This window comes from Sphaerulina musiva (assembly GCF_000320565.1).
Source record: "Sphaerulina musiva SO2202 unplaced genomic scaffold SEPMUscaffold_4, whole genome shotgun sequence".
NCBI lineage: Eukaryota > Fungi > Ascomycota > Dothideomycetes > Mycosphaerellales > Mycosphaerellaceae > Sphaerulina > Sphaerulina musiva.
In genome coordinates this window covers 608,123-627,318 of record NW_016017386.1, presented here as the reverse complement: position 1 = coordinate 627,318, position 19,196 = coordinate 608,123, and the positions used below count along the sequence as shown (strand labels likewise).

The following is a 19,196-nucleotide window of genomic DNA, read 5'->3' as shown; positions in this document are numbered from 1 at the left end:
ACTTTTTGCGGCACCTCAGGCGTGCAGTATTCCACCACTACCACCATCACCACCACCACCACAGGCGCCACGACCATTGCATTACCGGCTTCACTCCAGTGCCTACCAGTTCCCTTCTAGAGCAGCAGTAACCCAGCAACTGCGCACGCGCCCGAAGCCTGTTACAGTGGGGTTAATGGCGCGACCAGCACCATCTCCAGCACCCATCGACAAGCCAGCGCCATTGTCAACCTCTTCCACAGTCAACGACTCCGGCCGAATCATGAAGCCTCATTCGGCAGGCACGCAGTCGATCCGCAACACACGACAGAGAACTAGGATGTTGGCACAAGCGAGCAGCAATGCTGTGCTGGAGTCGATGGGCGACGAGAGGAGTTGTGGACCGGCAGATTCGAGCGCTTCAGAATACCAGTATGGCAATGAAAATGGCAAAGGCAAAGGCAAGCTTTGCGACATCCGCCTCGGAACTGTTACCATGCTGGAGGAAATCACAGCTACTGGACCAGAATGGTGTCCGATCACGGACAAGGACACTCATCCATTCCCCATAATGGAGCTACCTACTGAGATTCGACTCGAAATCTATCGTGCGTGTCTCACCCGGCCATACAAGATATTGCTGTCGAAGAGAGAGCTGCCACTGTTAGCAAAAGACGACGGCGACTTCCTCAACCCAGCCATTTCACTGGACTATGAATATGGCTCCGACGAACGCGATGGCGCCGTACAAGATCGCCCAGTGCGAATAGCCACCGCGTCTCCAGTTGGTTCTGCCAGCACTGCGTCGACTCGCAGAATGTTTCCGCAACTACGCATTGTCGGCGCCACCCGTGGTGGTCGTTCCCACCGCACCACCTCCAGCGCTACAGTGTCTGGCTCCTCGTCCGTTGCCGGCACTACTGCCACCGACGTAGGCTCCAGTAACGTTCAAACAGGACGAAGCAGCACATCCTCGACTGGCAGCAGACCCGCATCACGCCCAACGCGCCATGTGGCGATTGACTCGCGTAGACACGTCACCCAACCTGAACCCCAGCGCAACCAAAGTCAGGATCCGTTGATCACGAATGTGCTCCGAGCTAGCAAAGAGATCTACAAGGAAGCCCGAGGCGTGCTGTATAGCGAGAATCACTTTGTCCTGGACCTCAACACTGCTATGCAGACCCTTGGGCACCTGCATCAGCGCTCTCGTCGCCAGATCAAGCACGTCGAGCTGGAAATCCCAACCTACAATGAGATATTGGAACGCTTCCAGGAGACTGTACGTCTCAGCTTGCGTTATTGCTCGGGCTTGAAGAAGTTCATCATCAACATGCCCTTCACACTTCCTGGGGCTGATGGCAGCGGCACGACTGGTAACACAACTGTCTACGCCAACGGCTTCGATATCTTACGTTGGCTACCACAAGAGTGCGACATCATTGTGCAAGGTAACATATGCACAGAGATTGAGACGGTGGTGCAGAAGCATTTGCGTCTGTCAAAGACACTTGACAAGGTACGTCGTTACGATTTACGATACCACTCGGTGGAGGGGCACGAGACGAGACTGGCAGCACTGGGCAATAGCCTGCACGTGCATTGCGTTTGACTGCAGTTCTCCTTTTCCTCAATTGCGATACAAAGTCACAGAAACAGCGCTGACCTTCTCACTTAGCTTGCGTATGCCAGACGACAGTTGATATCTAACGATGCCGGTCCCCCGTCCACTACCTAGGACTGATGTCGACCATTCGCCACTGGATGCCAAACGAGTGTCTTGCCAGCCTCTTACATGATTGCTGCTTTCAGTGATGACCACTCACTCTGATGTTGAGACGCTTTCTCTTATTGTTCTGCCAAGCGGATGAGCAAGTCAACCAGTACACCATGATGGCATAAGGTGTATGGGCTGCGAAATGTAAATAGCTGTGTTTGGGATCTTGCTGGCGTCGATCGCCTTGCGAGTGCTATGGACTGAAATAGTGGGATGGTTCTCTGGAATGATGCTCTGAACTGATGCTCGGGAACGATGTTCTGGGACGACCTCGGGGACGATGCCGCGGGACGATGCTCTGGAAGGACCTCGGGGACGATGCCGCGGGACAATGCTCTGGAACGATGCTTTGGAACGATGCTCTGGGATGATGCTCTGGGACGATGCTCACTGGCATTGGAGCTGTATAACAATGCTGAATCATTCACGCCTGACACATGACTGGACTGCACGTTGACGAATTGAGGGCATGTAATCGTCGGTTGCGCAGGAATTCAATTGATGTTGTTGCATGGTGGAATTCAATCGCATGAACTCGCGTTTTGTTTGCGATTGAAGGAGTCTGAGTCTGTTATCGGGAAGACTGACAGGCACACGAAAACTACGTAAAATCACGCATGCATGCTTTCACACAGCATAATGAAGACGACAACATTGGGGCCACTGGAGAAGCACTGTGATGATATATGATGCTTACGTAAGTAACAACACGCGAAAATACCTAGATAAGGACCATAAGGTAAGGTACCAATGCCTATTGAGGTAAAGCACTGATCCTTCAGACCATGTATGCATATACCTTATGTATGTGTGCCTTGGGCACAGCACCTGATCTCGCTTGAAATACAGAACTTGCCGACTACTCACTACTCCTTTCTGCTGGTGCGCTCCAACGTCTCCGATGGAGTCACAGACACTCGATGTTTCGATCGGTGGCAGCAAGGCTCTCAGGGGCTCACCCAGCAAGGGTAGAACGCCTCTCGGCCCTGCGATGCGTGCAGACACCGATCGAAGCGATGCTGCCACACATACACATACCGCGAGAACATGGTCGCTTCCTCCTCCACTACGGCGAAGCCAAGTGCAGGCCATGCATGATTCGACTGCGGAGCGCGCAGTCGGCGCCGGCGGTGGTCCCCGCGCCAATGTTGGGACGCGTCGCCAGGACTGCCGTCACGCTCGCCGACCGGCCCGGGTGGACGAAGCAGTCTGGAGCCAAGAGAAAGAAGGTGGGCGAGCAACAGCCCGACTCCGCTGCCTACAGGTACTATGAATTTGTTCACTTTGGCCACCATCTTTGACGTCGGTTCGGAACCGGTTCGGGCGGTGATACCTCCGGCGCCGGGACCTCCTCCGCGCCATATGCGAGTCTAACAGTCATCCTACATCAAGAATATTCACCCGTTCGTGCCCGACATCATTCTCGACGCTACCTCCTAGTGCGAAAGACTCTACTCAGGCCTCTCAGCAGTCCGGTGATGCGTCTTGTGGTCTCCAACCACTCCGTTACGGGATCATTCGGACCTGGAATACTCCGATCGTGAATTCCAAGCGGCAGACTTCTCTGGTCAACATGCTGGCCGCGAGGCGCCTCACCATCGAATTGGGTAAGATATCGGACAGAACTGTTTCCATTCATGGCTCGACAATCATGTCCATTGCATCGACTGGCCGTCATAATTACGCTGGTAGCGCACAATCCTTCGCGCGTATCGCGCATTCTGGATTCACGATACAATTTCTTCACCAGCCCAGAGATCAGAGAAGAGACGAGCATTCGGACTCTCTGTCCTAACTTGTGTAGTCCGTCGACAGAATGCATACTGCAATGTACGGTCGTCCGGTTCTCATGCATGAAGTTGACATGGAAAAAACCTGTTGCAACTTGCTCGCAGGATCGGCTCCGAAGGCCTCAGAACCTGTTGTATGTATCTCGGTCTTGCTCCACCGAGTCCCCGGGGCTATACAGACCGTGTGCCATGCAAGTGAGTGTTCTCAGACTCAGATTTTCCCTTGTTTCGATGAGTGTCTTCTCGGCGATGCCATGCAGCTTCCTTCACATATCTTGGCCACATAATTGTGTAACCACCCTGCTGCAATCTTATCATGCAGACGAAGGTCGGCGACAGTGGGCGAGGATGGATCTAATACTTCTACATGGCGCACTGCAGCGATGGCTAAAAATCCCCGACTGGCATTATCTGCCATGCAGATACGAGGCTTCGCGAGCGACCAGAAAACCACTGGCATTGTCTCGCCAGACCTTGTGCCATACGCCGTCCCACTACTGGCTTTCGGTGCAGCTTGTCGTGATGTACGGCTCTTTCACGTTGCGACTCACCGCCATTGTGCAACAGTCCGTTTCGAACAGCTTTGGCAACTGACATGGGCGTCCTTGGGGGAAACGAGTTTTGGTGCTTAAAAGCGGTTTCCGACACGGCCGCCAAGATACTATATGTACACATGGACTGACACAGTAATTCTAGTCCACGTGACTGTGGCTCGAACGATAGGGAATGCTTGAATAATCTGATGATCAGCTGTTCAGCACGCAGGCATTGCTTTGGCTTGCTTGCAAGGCGCCGGCCGCAAGGCCGAATGGTTCACGAGAGTGCGTGGCAGGTGTCGCTGTTTCTGAAGCACAACAAAGCCACAACCAAACGCTTTGCACGCCCACACGCCTGCCGCATATGCAGACTGCATGACTGCATGAGCTTTCCTTGATCACGCTCGGACCCGACTCCGCTGCGCTGCCTTAAGTGGTGTGGTCGGTAGCGAGTCTCCTGCGAGCTAGAACTCGCCTTCATCCCAATCTCGAAGCGAGCCAATCGACCTGAAGTGAAGTAGAACTAGAACTCGAACTAAAACTAGCATCCATCCCCTCTGCAACTCGTCCGGCTCGCCCGCATCACGCTACCGACCGGCTACACGAGTCAAACCGACTCCCTTTGCGGAACATGGTATGTCGGGATACGCCCCGAGTATGTGTCCAGCTGGGAATGTCACTTTGCGGCGGTGTAAGGGTCCCGATTGAGGAGACTGCTCGCTCGACTGGCTTCTCTATCGGGAGGTCTCTGCTATACTGTCCTGTATACCCGATGGGACTCGTGGCAGATGTTAGTTGTCCGGGGCAAGATGGGTTTTACGCCACGAAATCGATCGACGTGGACGAAGGGCGAGCATCTAGAACCTGAAGCTCGTTGTGCGTGCGGTGCTGTCTTTGTCAAAATCAGGATTCAGCAGGTGCAGGAGAGCACGACCTTTCGCCAAAGCTGACTTGCATCTCGCGCTCCACAGCACACGGAAGCCTCTCTAGTCGGGCTTGGTGGTGCGATCTCAGCTCCGTGCTTTTGTTGGTTCGCTGTCATTATTGTGGACAGTGCCGTCAGCAGACGAATCACGCTGGATCTCGGGGCCTATCTCGAACGAAGCAGCAGCTTCCTGGTGGAGCATGCTCTGGATGGATACCCGAGATTGCCTCTGACAGCTGGCAGTGACTGGCGGTTGGTCGTTGAACGATGCGATCATTTGACAGTGTGATGCCGCCGCAGTCTCATCCGGCACTCCAGGAAGCTGCTACTGCATTTGCCAAGCGCGTTGTTGAATATATCTATCCCTACCACGACTGCCGGCTTTCCGGAATCAACCAACGCTCCCTTGTTGTGATCTATCATGCCACCAATGGTTCCAGCACTCCCCAGAAGCGATTCCAAGGCCAGACTCTTGCAGTACGACCCTACTACCCTTCTTCTCTCGAATGATGACAACGCCCTAATCATTGGAATTGTAGTCATCTCGGCCTCGACATGAGAGATATGATGCATCGGCGGCTGTACAATCTCATGAAGGTCTGTCATGACCTCGCGGTACGATGGGACTGTCTGTCGACTAATAGCTTCCAGCTCGAGGCTAGCGAAGGCCGGAAAAGAATCATCGCTATTTTGGACGCTCGAGCGCAACGAGGCTCAAGCCAAGAAGGCAATCAAACGTCCTACAGCACCTCGCAGATCGAAGAGGCGCTCATGGATGCTGAGGCTCAGAGGATATACGCAACTGCACAACCAGCAACGAGATCTCTATACGACCTTGCAATCGACCCAGCGCTCCCCGACCGACCCAACTGGATCATACGTGTAAGTGGTTGGACTTGCTATGATACCATATAGCCGAAGACTGATGGCTCCACAGTGGATGCTATGGCATGTCTTCCGGTATCGCGATGGTCGTCAGCAGTCGGGGAATCAACGTGGCTCTGCTCGCGACGCGGCGTTGAACCACGAGCTCAGCATGATCACCACTAGCAACATTACGGAAGCAGCAGCAACACCGACGACAACGACGACGATGATGGCAACAACAACAGCAACAATACGATCCGTATCTTCTGTGCCAGGTATGCTGTCAGCAAGCGTCAATTCTGAATATGTGGCACAACTGAGAATTATTCACAGCATCAGCCATCCTCCCCAGTGGAAAGAAGCAGTTCTTCGATCCCGTACGGGAGAAGTACCGCACCTGATCGTTCAACGATCGATCGATTGCCCGACGTGGTTGCTACAGGTAGCTGCTATCTATCAATCCGTGCATTCATTCGAAGCAGCAAACATTCGCAGCTTCAGAATCCGATCGATAATTGCCGTTCCGCACCCGTACCATGTCGACACATATTCGATAGCATCGATCGATCAGGAATTACTGTACTTTTCTCCATATCCAGCAAGCGAACATCCTCCCTCTCTCCCTCTCAGCACCGGGGGGCGGGGCAGGGGCGGAGCGGGACTCAGACGCAGGAAAGAGAAAAAAGTCTCCGGACAAACTTCCCCGGGCCAATAGCACACGTGGGTCGAGGTTCCAGGCGTATCGAACGAACCCGAAGCATTATCGTTCCAGCAATTCTAGTAGAAGGCTTGCCTTTGTCTTGGTGGTTTTTTCCCCCCCAGAGTGACGATCACTCTCGCTAAAAGACCAAACAACCATTATACTGGAATGAGGGAGGAGGAAAAGAGTTTCTCGCTTCGGTGCCGATGATGGAATGATGGACTTAAATGAATGAGCTACCTAGCTGATACACGCACGTACATGTATCCACCCCCGGGGGGAGCTCAAGCGCCGATGCCTCACAGGAGGCCCATCACAACGAGATAACAACAGACAGGTTACTGTACATGTAACTGGCCTGTCCAGGCAATGAAGAAACGCAGGTGATGACGCGCAAAACCTAGACTGCACAGGTGCAATGCCTTGAGTCAGGTAAATGGTACAATATTACTGGTCCGTCCGGTTACAGGTTTGGGAAAAACCCGCCCCTTTTTTGTAGGGGGTGGGAGAGCGGACCAAAGTCATTCTACTACTGTTCAGACATTCAATACTTCCTACTTACATGGCTAATGTACTTACCTGACTCAATACCAACATCCTCGCCCCACTCTCACTCTTACTCTCTTCCATTCTCTGTCTATAGTAGACTCGGCAAGAAGTCCGTTATCTCGTGAGGTGGATAGGAGGTTAAAATGCAGGCACGGCATCTAGCCCGAACTCCGATATTCCGAAATTTCTGTAAAGAGAAGGGAAAGGGAAAGGGTCTAGCTCCTAGTAGGGAGGTATATGTAGGAGGTAGCTAGCTGTATATAGAAATTTTGAAACTTTACTCTTTTAGAGTTTTTCGTTCCCTTCCGAAACTCAGGTAGGTAGGTATTACTACTGCTGCTGCTGCTACTTACTACCTAGTACTAACTACTTACTATATCGGTGCTCAAGAGAGCTGAAATGCTGTCTGCTCTCTCTTGCTCTATTATTCTTCTTCTTCTTCTTCTTCTTCTTCTTGGTAGGGGATTGTAGAAGGAGATAATGAGGATCTGGTGTGGATATGATTGTTGATGTTTTGCTATAAGAGAAAATAGAGAAAGATATAGGTCAAGTACTACAGACGCTGTAGCACTATAGCAGTACGCTAATATAAGTGTAGAGTAGGTAGGTAGGTACCTTAGGCATATAACATTCATCATTCATTCATTCCAATTTCAACTCTATTATACCCTTGTCTGGTAGGTACGTTATAGATAGCCAAGTCATTAAGACTTCCGATTTCGTCAAAACATCACTTCCCCTTTGATCCATCCGAGAAAGTCGCACCCTTCGTATCATGAATGGCATTCGGTACAATCTTCTCTACCTTCTCTGGCAGACCTTCCTGAAGCGTCTTGGGTACGATGGAATCACCCGTCGCGTGGGAAACTTTTCCCGTCTTTGCGTTGCTGCCCGTGTCGTGTGCAGCGTCTGGGACTTTTTCTTCGACGCTCTTGGGAACCTACTCTCTCTCGTTGGTTAGATGATGGGGTCGGGGTAGAGGAAAGAACTGATCAAGTTCCCTGGATCATTGCTGGAAGTAGGGAATCACGTACGGCTTCTTGGGCCTTTTGAGGCAGAATGCTGTCGCTGGCGTGAGAGGCGCCCTGGCCGGAGGAGTTGGTGGTGGAGGACATTCTGATTGTTGAGCGGGTGGCTGATGATGTTGTTTGCTTGAAGATGTTTTTGGAGAGTGTGGTGCGGAACATGAGTGTGATGAGAGAGATAAGAAGAGAGTCCAAGAGAAGTGAACGGACTTGTGGTGGTATTAAATAGGAGCTCGTCTAGGAGGTACCTGTACTGTCAGCAATTGTCCACCGGAGTGAAAAAAGTGTAAGCATCATAATGGCATCCTGTGGACAAAGGCGTGACCCTTTTCGGCTTCTCCTTTCAGAGAAACTCGTCATGGATGTGGCCAATCGTGGAGCTGGTTTTGGCTGCAGTAGTAAAGTGACACGACAATCAATTCTGGAGGCGTAGATGAGAAGCGTCACCACGACGTATATTTATGTACCTGTACACAACCAATTATGCAGCGAGTCTAAGATTTCTATTGTTGTATAATAGCGGGTGTCCGGGATATTGAAGAGAGAGTAATATCATAAAACTCACGACGACCTTTGACCTCGACGTCGTCTCCGCCACCTCATCCTTCTCCAATCCTCCACAACACCCTGGGCTGACTCAGATACAGTAACCGAGCCCTCAGGACATATATCAGGCCTCGTGGGTGACTGGACTGGACTGGACTACAAACGTTGTTTCTCGACAACTTCTCGCGCTTATGCCAAAGAAGCAGCGCCACAACTATCTCAAACAACTTCAAGGCGCCTCGAGTGGCAAACAATCCGTCGACACTAATGGAACCGGTAGCTCGGCATCAGTCAACGAGAGACTGGGCGAGCTGAGAAGACTGCAAGGCAAGGATGCCGCGAAGAAGAAGGCGGAGCTTGCAGAGAGCTCGCAGAACTTAAAGTCAGTACATCCATCGTTGAAAGGCATCTTGGGAATCGGCGAATCTGCTCCCCCAAGACCGAAACGCGCTATACGAACGAGGATACCGAACCGGACCCCGGGACCCGCGCCGCCAGCGAGCTGGACGAAAACTGCGGGATGGACTCCTCTCCTGGCCTTGCGCACTGGACAGAGGAGGTTCAGAAAGGGGGGCATTGCTGACGTTGATCGCAACAGGCCCGACAAGTTGCAGCGATTTGCTTGTATGACGGGACTAGATGTCGATGGAAGCACTCGGCCCTTGAGCCTGATGCATTTCGCCTTGAAGACGGCTGCAGAACAGTGGCATTTATTCGACGATGAGGACCTTCCCATGCTGGCGGAACTCCCATTGGCACTACGCCTGAAGCTCATCAGCTATCTTGGCTTTTATGGTCCTACAATCAATCTTGCTGCCCTTGACGCCTTGACGAGTGGTTCCGAGAGACTGCTGTACCTGGATGTAGCAGGTCTCATCGGCCACGGCAGCCTTTCTATCAGTAGACTGACTAAGCTCGCGAAGAAACCTGTCCCCTCGCAGGCAGAATCAGAGCACGTCGTGGCTGACGAAGGTATTGCCGACTCCTGGGACCAGGAGGAGAGCTTCGAGAGTGTCTTAACTACGAGCCTCACGGCCACCAGATTTGCTGGTCTGACTCATTTGAGCCTCTCGCATCCGCCCTCCAATATTTCTTGGCGAGAGCTCTTGGGTCTGGCGAAGCAGATTCCTACTATCACTCACCTCTCGCTCGCCCATTGGCCGCGACCCACTTTGACACCAAACTTGACAGCTTCAACGGTAACGAGCCAGCACAGTCCCGACGTCCATGCTGGCGGTTCGCACTTCTATTCGGCTTTGGACGAAGACGTGTATGAGCCTGCAGCGATCATCCGAAAACTCAGTGGTGCTCTGCTGCGCTTGCAATGGCTGGACCTCGAAGGCTGCACGATCTGGAGTAAAGCACTGTCTTTCGCGTGGACGTCTGCTGCGGCCAGCGATAGCACGAACGATGCATGGTCGGCACATAACGCTTTGACGAGTATTTGGATCAGTAATTGGAAAAACGTACATTACTTGAACATCTCCCAAGGCTGGATACCCCGATCTGTGTCGCTTGAGCTTCTGCCCAAACAACACATGTCCAGCGACCGTAAAGCCATTGTGGCCAAAGTCAGCCGACAGTCGACCCTGGCCCCGCTTGCTCTGGACGATGATAGGGAAAGCCTCAACCTGCTGTCGCAGAGCAAGGCTCGAGTATGGCTCGACCTCGAGGAGCAAGCTCTGCAAGTCGAGAAGGAAATCAACGCCACCAGACGTGCGGGGCGAGTCAAGCCCATAGACGTCGATCATGGCTGGGCAACAGCATGAAGTTGTAGAATCGAATGTCTCGAAAAAAGCAAGATACAGTTGGCGAGGATGTATATACATACTTCGGCCTATACTCAAATCCAACCTCCGGCCCCAAGCCTATCATTGCTCCACACAACTCCAACCCTCCACAGAGCAGGAATCACTCTCAACAGTGATCAGTAAGCAAAGTAAGTTAATTAGTCAATCCATCAATATCACCCATCCGCCCAACCCTCTCTCTTCTGACTATACCCTTTTTTTTTTCTCTCTCTTTCCCCTTTCCCCTTTTTACCCCCCTCCTCCTCCTTCTTCCTTTACCTTGTATTCACATCCCAAACCTCACCGCCCCATTATTCTGCCCCTCATAACGCGCATCAAACCAAGTCTGGTAAGCAGTCGCGGGAACAAACTGTCCTCGGAGATGATGTACTGGTGGTGAGACGTCTGATGAAATTAGCTTTTTTGTTCTTCTTTTTTTATGTTTTCCTTCTAGTGGAGAGAGAGAGAGAGAGAGAGAGATCTGAGACAAGGAAAGATTTTTTTGTTTATAGATTTAGTCCGGATTCGATGAATAACCTACTTTTGAGGTGATCGATTGTTGGCGTTGTTGCTTTTGATGATGACGAAGCAACAGGAGACGTCTTACTTTCGTTGTCCTTCTTTTTCTTGTTGTCGTTGTTGTTGTTCTTATTGGTGGTGGTGAGAAAGGATTTGAAGGCGGAGATTTTGGATTGTTTCTTCTTCTTCTTGTCCTTCTGTTTGCTCTCTCCCGCTTCGTTGTCTTCTTTTTCCTCTTCTTCCTCCTCTTCCTCCTCCTCCCCTTTCTCGGTTACGTCGTCGAGTGAAGGCGAGAGACTTTTCGTCGTTGAGCTGTTTCTTGGAAGAGAGCTGTCACTGGAGAATTGTTTGAGGCTTGGAGATTGAGTGTAGACTGATGGTTGTTTTTGTTGGGATGACATAGTTCTTGATCTGGCTGGCTTGGATATCGGGCAGTACCTTAAGTGTTGAGAGTGATTTGGATCGTATATTTTGAAACTTTTTTGATAGTGGTGATACAGGAGAACTAATGTCACGAGGTGATGCTTGATGTGGATGGACATGAAGGCGTCCTTATGTACATGTAATTCTGGCCTGAAATTCGAACTCCTTCTCGATCACCTCCTCCTTCTCCTTCTCAAGGCAGCAGTTCAGGAGCGTCTTTCCGATGTTTAGACGAACACCGAATGGTTAAGGTACCCTAGTGTAGACATGCTGCCGTGTATTTGTTTAATATTATACTGCCGCCTGAGGTACCAACGTACCATGATTTTGCAAATATACCGTATACGGTATTCGGAGTTCGGAGTTCGGAGTTTGTTTGTTTTGGCTTGGTCGGCTGGGAGATGTGTGGAAGTTCAACCAACACCGCACTATTGATGAGTCTTCGTGGCTTCGTAGCTGCCTGGCCGTCTGGTGGCCCCTGGCATGGACTGTAGCATCAAGGGCTATATCACATTCGCAGCTCAAGGGGGTAATCACATTCATATTGTGGCAGCCTAGAGCCTCGTGCCCAACGTAACAAGCCATACGACATCCGAATCTTTGGGAAGCTCTCCAGGTGCAGATTGCATGTCCAATGGGCGACGAGGATGGGGAGTGGTATGTTTCGTAGTCACGGCAGAGCTGAACGCCCTGGAGTGCGAGCAACATGTCGTCGACTCACGCAGGTACAATGGACATCGACGAGACTGCACCAACAGACCAACAACCATCGTCAAAGGACAGGGTGGTATCCGTGACTCCATCCTATCGGCGTAACGGGTATGTGCCCGTGTTCGAGTAGACTTGGATGGACGTGGTGGCTGACAATGAGCATAGAAAGCTATTCAGCTGTGAACCCTGCCGACGAGCGAAACTGAAGTGTGATCATAACAGTCCCATATGTGGAAGATGTGCTCGACGCGGGAAACAGAACGAGTGCATGTACCATCCAGCGCCATTGACCAAGCCTCGGACTGGACTGGGACCACAACGGACAATGTCGATTCCACGAGCCCATGATTCTACACAGAGCTCTTACTCGGCCACTGGAGCGGACAGTTCACGTCCGAGTGATTCGTTAAGTCCTCCGTCAAGCACGAGGACTCTCTCGGCACGGAAGCAGACGGTTTCGGGATCTACTGACAGCAGATCTCTTGGTTACAGGTCGGCAGAGGCATCGCCTGCTGGTCATATGCCTTACACATCCACCGAGGGGTCGCAGCCTCCATCGACAGCTTCTGTACAAGTTCCAGAGAGCGACATGTCTTTTCGGGATATCAGTCAGGGCTATCTCGGCGCAACAAGCTACAGTGCCGTCTATGCGGAACATCAAAGTATACTGCAGACTCCCCATGTTGAGGAAACACCCGAAAACCTGCTGCCTGTCACCAGTGTAGAGAAGATCCAGCAAGGCGCGCAAGTTCTCTCCATACTCAAAGATTTCCCCGTGTACCGCCAATTCATGCAAAGGTGGTTCGAACTCAGTGACGGAATTATGGTCATGTAAGAAAGACACGAGGTTTCCAAGTGTGGGACGGTAGCTAACGGGTTCCGATGCTACTAGACAGCCCGTGTTCAAAATCTGGATAGACGAGCTCTGGACGGAGTATGGCCACATTCTCGCCCATGGTCAGCCGGAAGAACTCATTGCGCTCTCTGAATTAGTATGGTGCAACACACGACAGCCCCTGAAGGTCCACGGCGATATGACTGCGAAAGAGTGGGCAAAGTCTGCGTCAGGGAAACATCTGCGATGGGAAGTCGTAGGAAGCATCCTCTCCATGGTCGGACTCATCGCAGTGAATCTCAGCAGTTATGATAGCATATTCGACTCGATCCGAGAATGCTACGTCGATCGCGCGACGTTCGCAGAGCGAATGCGCAGAGCCTCTGAATTTTGTCTGTGCTTTTGCTACGAAAGTGAAGTGCTCAACGAGATTTATGTCAGCTTCATATATGAAGACTTGATACTGGTGGAATGTCTCAAAGGTGAGGCACATTATGCTGCTTGGCAGAGAACCGGTGAACTTATCGATGCTGTTGTAGCGATGGGTCTGCATCAGGGCAACAAGGTGAGTCCACAGACGCCATTCTTCCTCGCAGAACTGCGCAAGAAGATCTTCATCTCTGCTTATGGTCACGACAAAGTCATGGCGACGTTCCTGGGGAGACCGCCCCGGCTGTCGCAAAGATACTGTAAGATGGAGCCACCTCTGGACCTGTCCGATGACGAGCTCTTCTCCGAAGGCGCTGAATTGCGACAAGCTCTCGCTTGTCTGGATGAGAACGGCTGGAATACGGATGAACAGTTGCGCCGCATCACATGGTATCGGGCGCGGTTCCAGGTCTGCCGGATCAGAGAGGATATACTTGAAATTGCGTTGGGCTCCAGCGAAGACGAAGACGAAGACGAGGTTGCGTACAAAGCAGAGAGGGTCAAGAGGCGAATGAAACATTTGAAAAGCAGCCTTCCCGAATTTATGAACACCACGCCGGAAGAAGCCCTTGGCGAGGATAATACACGTCTGGGAGCCAGATTCACAATTGGTCCGACGAAGGAGTCCTCCAAAATGCACATTAACGCCTTGTGGGTGGTCGCCGTTCACGCCGGAATTGCGCACACAGAGTTCCTTCTGGAGAGAGCAAAGGTCAACCGGCTGCGCACCGACACAAGCAAGCTTATACCAGTCGCCCGAAGAATGCTCAAGTTGGTCCTCTTGGTGCAGTCAAAGAAGGATGTATTTCGAGACTTCCAAGGAGATCTGACTTATATGGTAAGTATCGAATTCCTGTTCAATATTGCACGAGGAGGTAAGAAGGCTAAACCGCTTTCCCACAGCTTGCTTTCGATGGTCTATACGCAGCTGGCGTTCTTGCGGTAGAGCTTCTCACGCAGGCTCGAACCGGACAGCATACCAACGATGTACTACCACGATCTGAGACCATCCAAGACTTGAGTGTCTTCATATCTGCCCTCGGTGCCGTGAGACCAGGCGAGGGCAATTACTCGATTTGTAGCCAAGGTCGCAGGACATTGACTCGAGCTCTGGATCAGATTCTATCGCCACACCCGCTGCCGCCGCCAGAGACAGCTCAAGGGGAGGCGGTCACATATGATGATACGTCGTTGGCGTTTCCCATAGGGTCCGACGTGGAGTTTCTGCAGTGGCTCGAACACGTGGAGTGGGATAAGAGTATCTGGATAGATCCTTTGACGACAGCGCAAGGTGAAGCGTCTGCTTCAGATGTGACTGCGATGTAAAAGATACATGTTCGTAGAGGGAGAGAATGGAACGTACCGTACCTACTGGTCCTACTCAGAAGAGAGGAGCAGCGTCATAACCGCTTTCGTCTGCTTACAAATGAGCGCGTCTGATATATACTTTCCATCCAACAATCCTTGCCTGCCGATGCTAGCCTCTCAGCTCTCAAGATCGTGCACCAGCGTCTTTTGCGAAAAGGATGAGTGTCCCACGAGCTCTGCGATGCCTGACGAGGCCACAGTGGCATCATGATGTTGGACGCATAGTGCAAGTGCCTCGTAACCCTCGGACGCCGATTCGAACCATCCATCACCAGAAACCCGCTGCCGCCCAAGCATTCGCCAACCAACCCATACAGGAAGATTTGCCTGCCGGCCCATCCATTTCCAATCCACAACAGCTCTCCTTTCCCTGCCTCGACAACGCCGAAGACCGCACCCGCCAGCTCTCCAACAAGAAGCGCTCGCTCTCTGGCCCCGAGCCGTCCTACACCAGCGGCAAGCACGAGACCTTTCACTCCGACGCGCCCATTCTCCTCGACTGGGGTGGCGTGCTGCCTTCTTACGACATTGCCTGGGAGGCTTGGGGCACGCTGAACGCAGATAAGAGCAATGCTATTCTACTCCATACTGGGTTGTCGGCGAGCAGTCATGCTCACAGCACCGAGGCCAACCCCAAGCCGGGCTGGTGGGAGAAGTTCATCGGGCCGGGAGCGCCTTTGGATACGGAAAAGTACTTTGTCATTTGTACCAATGTGATTGGGGGTTGCTATGGAAGTACGGGACCGAGCAGTGTCAATCCTGCGACGGGCGAGCATTATGGCACCAGCTTTCCTATTCTCACCATGCAGGATATGGTCAGAGCGCAGTTGGCGCTGCTGGACGCTATGGGTATACAGAAGCTGTACGCAAGTGTGGGGAATAGTATGGGAGGCATGCAATCTCTGGCACTGGGTGTATTGAACAACGAGCGTGTGGGCAGGATCGTGTCAGTATCGGGCTGTGCGCGAAGTACACCATCGAGTGTGGCTATGCGGCATTGTCAGAGGCAGGTATTGATGAACGATCCAGCATGGGCCAAGACGAGAGGCAACTACTACAATAGCATCCCACCGCACACAGGCATGAAACTGGCGCGAGAAATCGCTACAATTACATATCGATCTGGACCGGAGTGGGAGAAGCGTTTTGGTAGGCAGCGAGCAGATCCAAGCAAACCTCCCGCTCTCTGTCCGGACTTCCTCATCGAGACATATCTGGATCACGCTGGCGAGAAGTGGTGTCTCGAATACGACGCGAACAGTCTGCTGTACGTCAGCAAAGCTATGGATCTCTTCGATCTAGGCAAAGAGCTACAAGACGCCACTGCGAACCGACGAGCTGAGAATGCAGGCAAGCTCGAGCATGGATTCAAAGAGGCACAAGCACAACAAGATCGATGTGCCCTCAGTATTCCCGATGAGCCATACGAAGAGCAGGAATCATCTGCCGAAATCATGGCTGCCTCGACCTCCGATCCCGCAGCACGTGGTCCGTCAACTTCAGGGCCACCTGAGGACCTGGTCAGGGGCCTTGCGCCATTGCGAGACATTCCCACACTTGTTGTTGGTGTCGCCTCTGACATTTTGTTTCCAGCATGGCAACAACGCGAAATTGCAGATGCACTCAGGCGTGTGGGCAATCGTAGCGTATCCCACGCAGAGCTCGGCGAAGATCGATCTTTGTTTGGCCATGACACGTTCTTGCTGGACTTGGAAGGCGTAGGTGGAGAGATTAAGCGCTTTCTGGGTTGAGAATGGGAATAGGAGGTACCTACCCAGCGAGTAGCAGCATGTGCTGAATTGCTACTGCGATCCCATCCTGCGATGCCGAGCGTGAGATGCATACACGTTCATCGCCGGCACGCAATCGGAACGCGTAGCCCAGAATCGTTCCTTCAGCTCACGCAAGGATCGAAAAAGTGGGGACCTCTGTAACTTTGGGGTCAGTGATAGGAGGTACCTACTATGTACGGAGGTACCTACTATGTACGGAGGTACCTACTATGTACCTACCTTATCTAAGCCTTGAAGCATCGTCTGGTCGAGGCAAGGGCAAGGGCAAGAACTGCTCATCTCGCTGACCTCCTGAGCTGGGTGCCCGCCGCGGCAGATCATGCCTGAAGTGCTACCATGCCGAATTTCGGGATCTTACGGCATTCGGCTCCGAGCCATGTTGTATACATGCCTGGTGATCGACGAAGACGAGAAATTGTTTGTCTCGGCTACATCAGCCATTCGGTGATAGCTGAAAGGTGCCGATCCGGATGATAGAGGCAGCTCCAGTCTCCGACACTCAGCACACCCATCTACGGCTAAGGTACATGTACCTTACGGCAGAGGGTCTCTGCAGCTCACACCGGTGCTGATGACAGTGGAACAACAGCTAGAGCACATGCCAATCTTGTCAGCAACCTCTGAATCAAGGATATAGATGACATACTGCATGATTCCATCTCACTCAGGATCCTCCTCCACGTCAGCACTGATCAACCCCAAGATAGGAAGCCGAACGACACAGCGAGAATATCTTCTTGCCTTCCGATTGGACTTCTGGATACCCACATACCTACCTGCCGAATCCATCCCGCAGTCAAATAATCAGAATAACAGAAAAAAAGAAACACATCACATTTTTTTATATTTCTTTTTGCATATGCCCCATGGCCCAATGTTGGGGTAGTATGTACATGAACCAATCCCCTTTTATGCAATGCAGGTAGGAAACGTGGACCTTGTTTCAGAGGGTTTCTTTTTCCAAAAGGAGAGAAGAAGAAAAGAATCCGCCACTGCATTCTATTCTCTTCGCTCGGTGCTGTGCTGTGTTGCGCTGCGTTGGAATTCCTCTTTTTCTTTTCAAGGCCCGCATATGCTGACTGCAGTGTGGCTGACTGGCTGACTGGTGGCAAGTGCTACAGGTAAGGTAGGTAGGTAGCTGCTACCTATGATTCCAGAGGTACCTAACCTACCTCCTTGAAAGCATGTGTATTTACATACCTAGGTAGGTAGATGATGAATCATTTCTTTGCTGAACCAACCTTACTATTACTCAAAGGTGGAAGGCATGTAGTAGTGAGCGAGCACTTATCACTTATACTCGTCCATCTAACAAGGAGAGGCTTGTGCTAGCATACTCGGATCGAACCTATCAGTGCTCCTGGGCTGCGGCTTCTACTCCGATGTGCTATCGCTTGGGGGAGTTGGCGTGCGTGGGTGAAGGCAACCGTTGTACATGTCTCGCTCGTTGCTTTTGGTACGACTGGGGAATTATCCTTGCAGTACTTCTAATTCGAAGTCGCCGACTTCGGATTGTTATGTGGTTGCTGGTCGTCCTGGGAAGCTCTGAGATACCAAGTCAATACTACTTGCGCGTCGAAATGTGAGCCCTCGAGTGGGCGTGGGCGTGGGCGTTTACTTGACGAAACCAATAGCCCATTGGAGAAAGTAAGCAGGACGCGGTCGTGTAGACTACTGGCCAACATGAGAGCATAACTTCCCACTCAGAAGTAGATCCATGTAGGCGACATAACACCGCATTTCATCCGAGCAACATGTCCAGAGAGCTGTGTCGCTCCGTAGCCGACAGGAGCAGGATGGAGGGAGCGTGAAGTACTTGGATCTGTACGGGTATGCCAGCTTGGTCAATCGAGGTAAAGGTACAGAGACGTGTCCAGCGCCACAGGCCATGTAAGCAGGAGTGGCACGTCTGCCATAATATCCCAAGTGGTGGCTGATGCTGGTATGTCTGTCAAGCCTGTGGCAGGCCACCAAGCCAACCAACGTAAAGGCCGGTCATGTTGGGTTTCAAGGAGGCTTGCTGAGGTCGAAGAGCGATAGATTTTTGGTTTCCAACCAATACCAACGCAGCAAGGTGTTGAGATGGGGCAAAGGCGCGGAATGCTGTGAACAGTGAGGCAATAATAAGGGCCGCCAAGCTACCTACCTACCCGCTGGAGGTGGGAGGTGGGAGGTGGGAGGTGGAAGAGCTGCGGTGCAGCATCCGGCACGTGTACGGCATCGACTGTCGCCTGCAGCCCTTGTCCTTGCTTGGTGGGCTGCCAGCCAGAGGGGTCACGGTCTAGATAGGTCTTTGATCGTCATGGTACTTGAACTTCTGGGTGTTGCTGTTTTAAGGCCTTGCATCGGTCGTCGGTCCACGAGTTCCGCAGGCTCATCACACAGGTCCACAGGTCTTTGCCGCCAGTACCTCCTAGTGTCCACTGCTCAGGGTCGTCATCCAGGTCAAGGTGCGGTGTCGTTCAACATCCAAAACCTGTCGTAGGCCTTGGCACGCACCAGACGAAAAGGCATGGCGGCGAGGAAGAGCAGGTCGGCCCATCGCGGCGAATGTGGCCGGCCGCCTTGTTCGACTGGATTCACTACCTCCGTACCTCCTAGGAGCTAGAATAAGGTCCCAGGCTCCCAGGGCAC

The 19,196-nt window shown here is 52.1% G+C and overlaps 8 protein-coding genes across 8 annotated transcripts; 5 read left to right on the top strand and 3 right to left on the bottom strand.

Annotated features, from left to right (window-relative positions):
* The first annotated feature begins 88 nt into the window (after nucleotides 1–88).
* SEPMUDRAFT_64017 (uncharacterized protein) lies at nucleotides 89–2,401 on the top strand. Its single transcript, XM_016909666.1, has 2 exons — nucleotides 89–1,498; nucleotides 1,658–2,401. The coding sequence occupies exons 1-2, from the start codon at nucleotides 176–178 to the stop codon at nucleotides 1,715–1,717; spliced, it is 1,383 nt and encodes a 460-aa protein (XP_016761382.1). The 5' UTR covers nucleotides 89–175; the 3' UTR covers nucleotides 1,718–2,401.
* A 1,768-nt stretch (nucleotides 2,402–4,169) lies between these two features.
* SEPMUDRAFT_148617 (uncharacterized protein) lies at nucleotides 4,170–4,637 on the bottom strand. The gene has a single exon (XM_016905034.1). The coding sequence runs from the start codon at nucleotides 4,561–4,563 to the stop codon at nucleotides 4,360–4,362; it is 204 nt and encodes a 67-aa protein (XP_016761381.1). The 5' UTR covers nucleotides 4,564–4,637; the 3' UTR covers nucleotides 4,170–4,359.
* Nucleotides 4,638–5,410: 773 nt separating this feature from the next.
* SEPMUDRAFT_148616 (uncharacterized protein) lies at nucleotides 5,411–7,099 on the top strand. The gene is made up of 5 exons (XM_016905033.1): nucleotides 5,411–5,484; nucleotides 5,547–5,604; nucleotides 5,659–5,889; nucleotides 5,945–6,149; nucleotides 6,208–7,099. Exons 1-5 carry the CDS (start codon nucleotides 5,429–5,431, stop codon nucleotides 6,273–6,275), a joined length of 618 nt encoding a protein of 205 aa, XP_016761380.1. The 5' UTR covers nucleotides 5,411–5,428; the 3' UTR covers nucleotides 6,276–7,099.
* Nucleotides 7,100–7,682: 583 nt separating this feature from the next.
* On the bottom strand, nucleotides 7,683–8,308 carry SEPMUDRAFT_148615 (uncharacterized protein). Its single transcript, XM_016905032.1, has 2 exons — nucleotides 8,158–8,308; nucleotides 7,683–8,063 (listed from the first exon to the last, which is right to left on the bottom strand). The coding sequence occupies exons 1-2, from the start codon at nucleotides 8,236–8,238 to the stop codon at nucleotides 7,854–7,856; spliced, it is 291 nt and encodes a 96-aa protein (XP_016761379.1). The 5' UTR covers nucleotides 8,239–8,308; the 3' UTR covers nucleotides 7,683–7,853.
* Nucleotides 8,309–8,885: 577 nt separating this feature from the next.
* Nucleotides 8,886–10,463, top strand: SEPMUDRAFT_163022 (uncharacterized protein; the record flags this gene model as incomplete). The annotated part of the gene is made up of 1 exon (XM_016908028.1): nucleotides 8,886–10,463. One exon carries the CDS (start codon nucleotides 8,886–8,888, stop codon nucleotides 10,461–10,463), a length of 1,578 nt encoding a protein of 525 aa, XP_016761378.1.
* Nucleotides 10,464–10,990: 527 nt separating this feature from the next.
* On the bottom strand, nucleotides 10,991–11,485 carry SEPMUDRAFT_155618 (uncharacterized protein; the record flags this gene model as incomplete). The annotated part of the gene is made up of 1 exon (XM_016907626.1): nucleotides 10,991–11,485. Exon 1 carries the CDS (start codon nucleotides 11,402–11,404, stop codon nucleotides 10,991–10,993), a length of 414 nt encoding a protein of 137 aa, XP_016761377.1. The 5' UTR covers nucleotides 11,405–11,485.
* A 412-nt stretch (nucleotides 11,486–11,897) lies between these two features.
* SEPMUDRAFT_148614 (uncharacterized protein) lies at nucleotides 11,898–14,807 on the top strand. The gene is made up of 4 exons (XM_016905031.1): nucleotides 11,898–12,245; nucleotides 12,303–12,968; nucleotides 13,030–14,239; nucleotides 14,305–14,807. Exons 1-4 carry the CDS (start codon nucleotides 12,133–12,135, stop codon nucleotides 14,725–14,727), a joined length of 2,412 nt encoding a protein of 803 aa, XP_016761376.1. The 5' UTR covers nucleotides 11,898–12,132; the 3' UTR covers nucleotides 14,728–14,807.
* A 120-nt stretch (nucleotides 14,808–14,927) lies between these two features.
* On the top strand, nucleotides 14,928–17,390 carry SEPMUDRAFT_64008 (homoserine O-acetyltransferase; the record flags this gene model as incomplete). The annotated part of the gene is made up of 1 exon (XM_016909665.1): nucleotides 14,928–17,390. One exon carries the CDS (start codon nucleotides 14,928–14,930, stop codon nucleotides 16,518–16,520), a length of 1,593 nt encoding a protein of 530 aa, XP_016761375.1. The 3' UTR covers nucleotides 16,521–17,390.
* Between the last annotated feature and the right edge of the window lie 1,806 nt (nucleotides 17,391–19,196).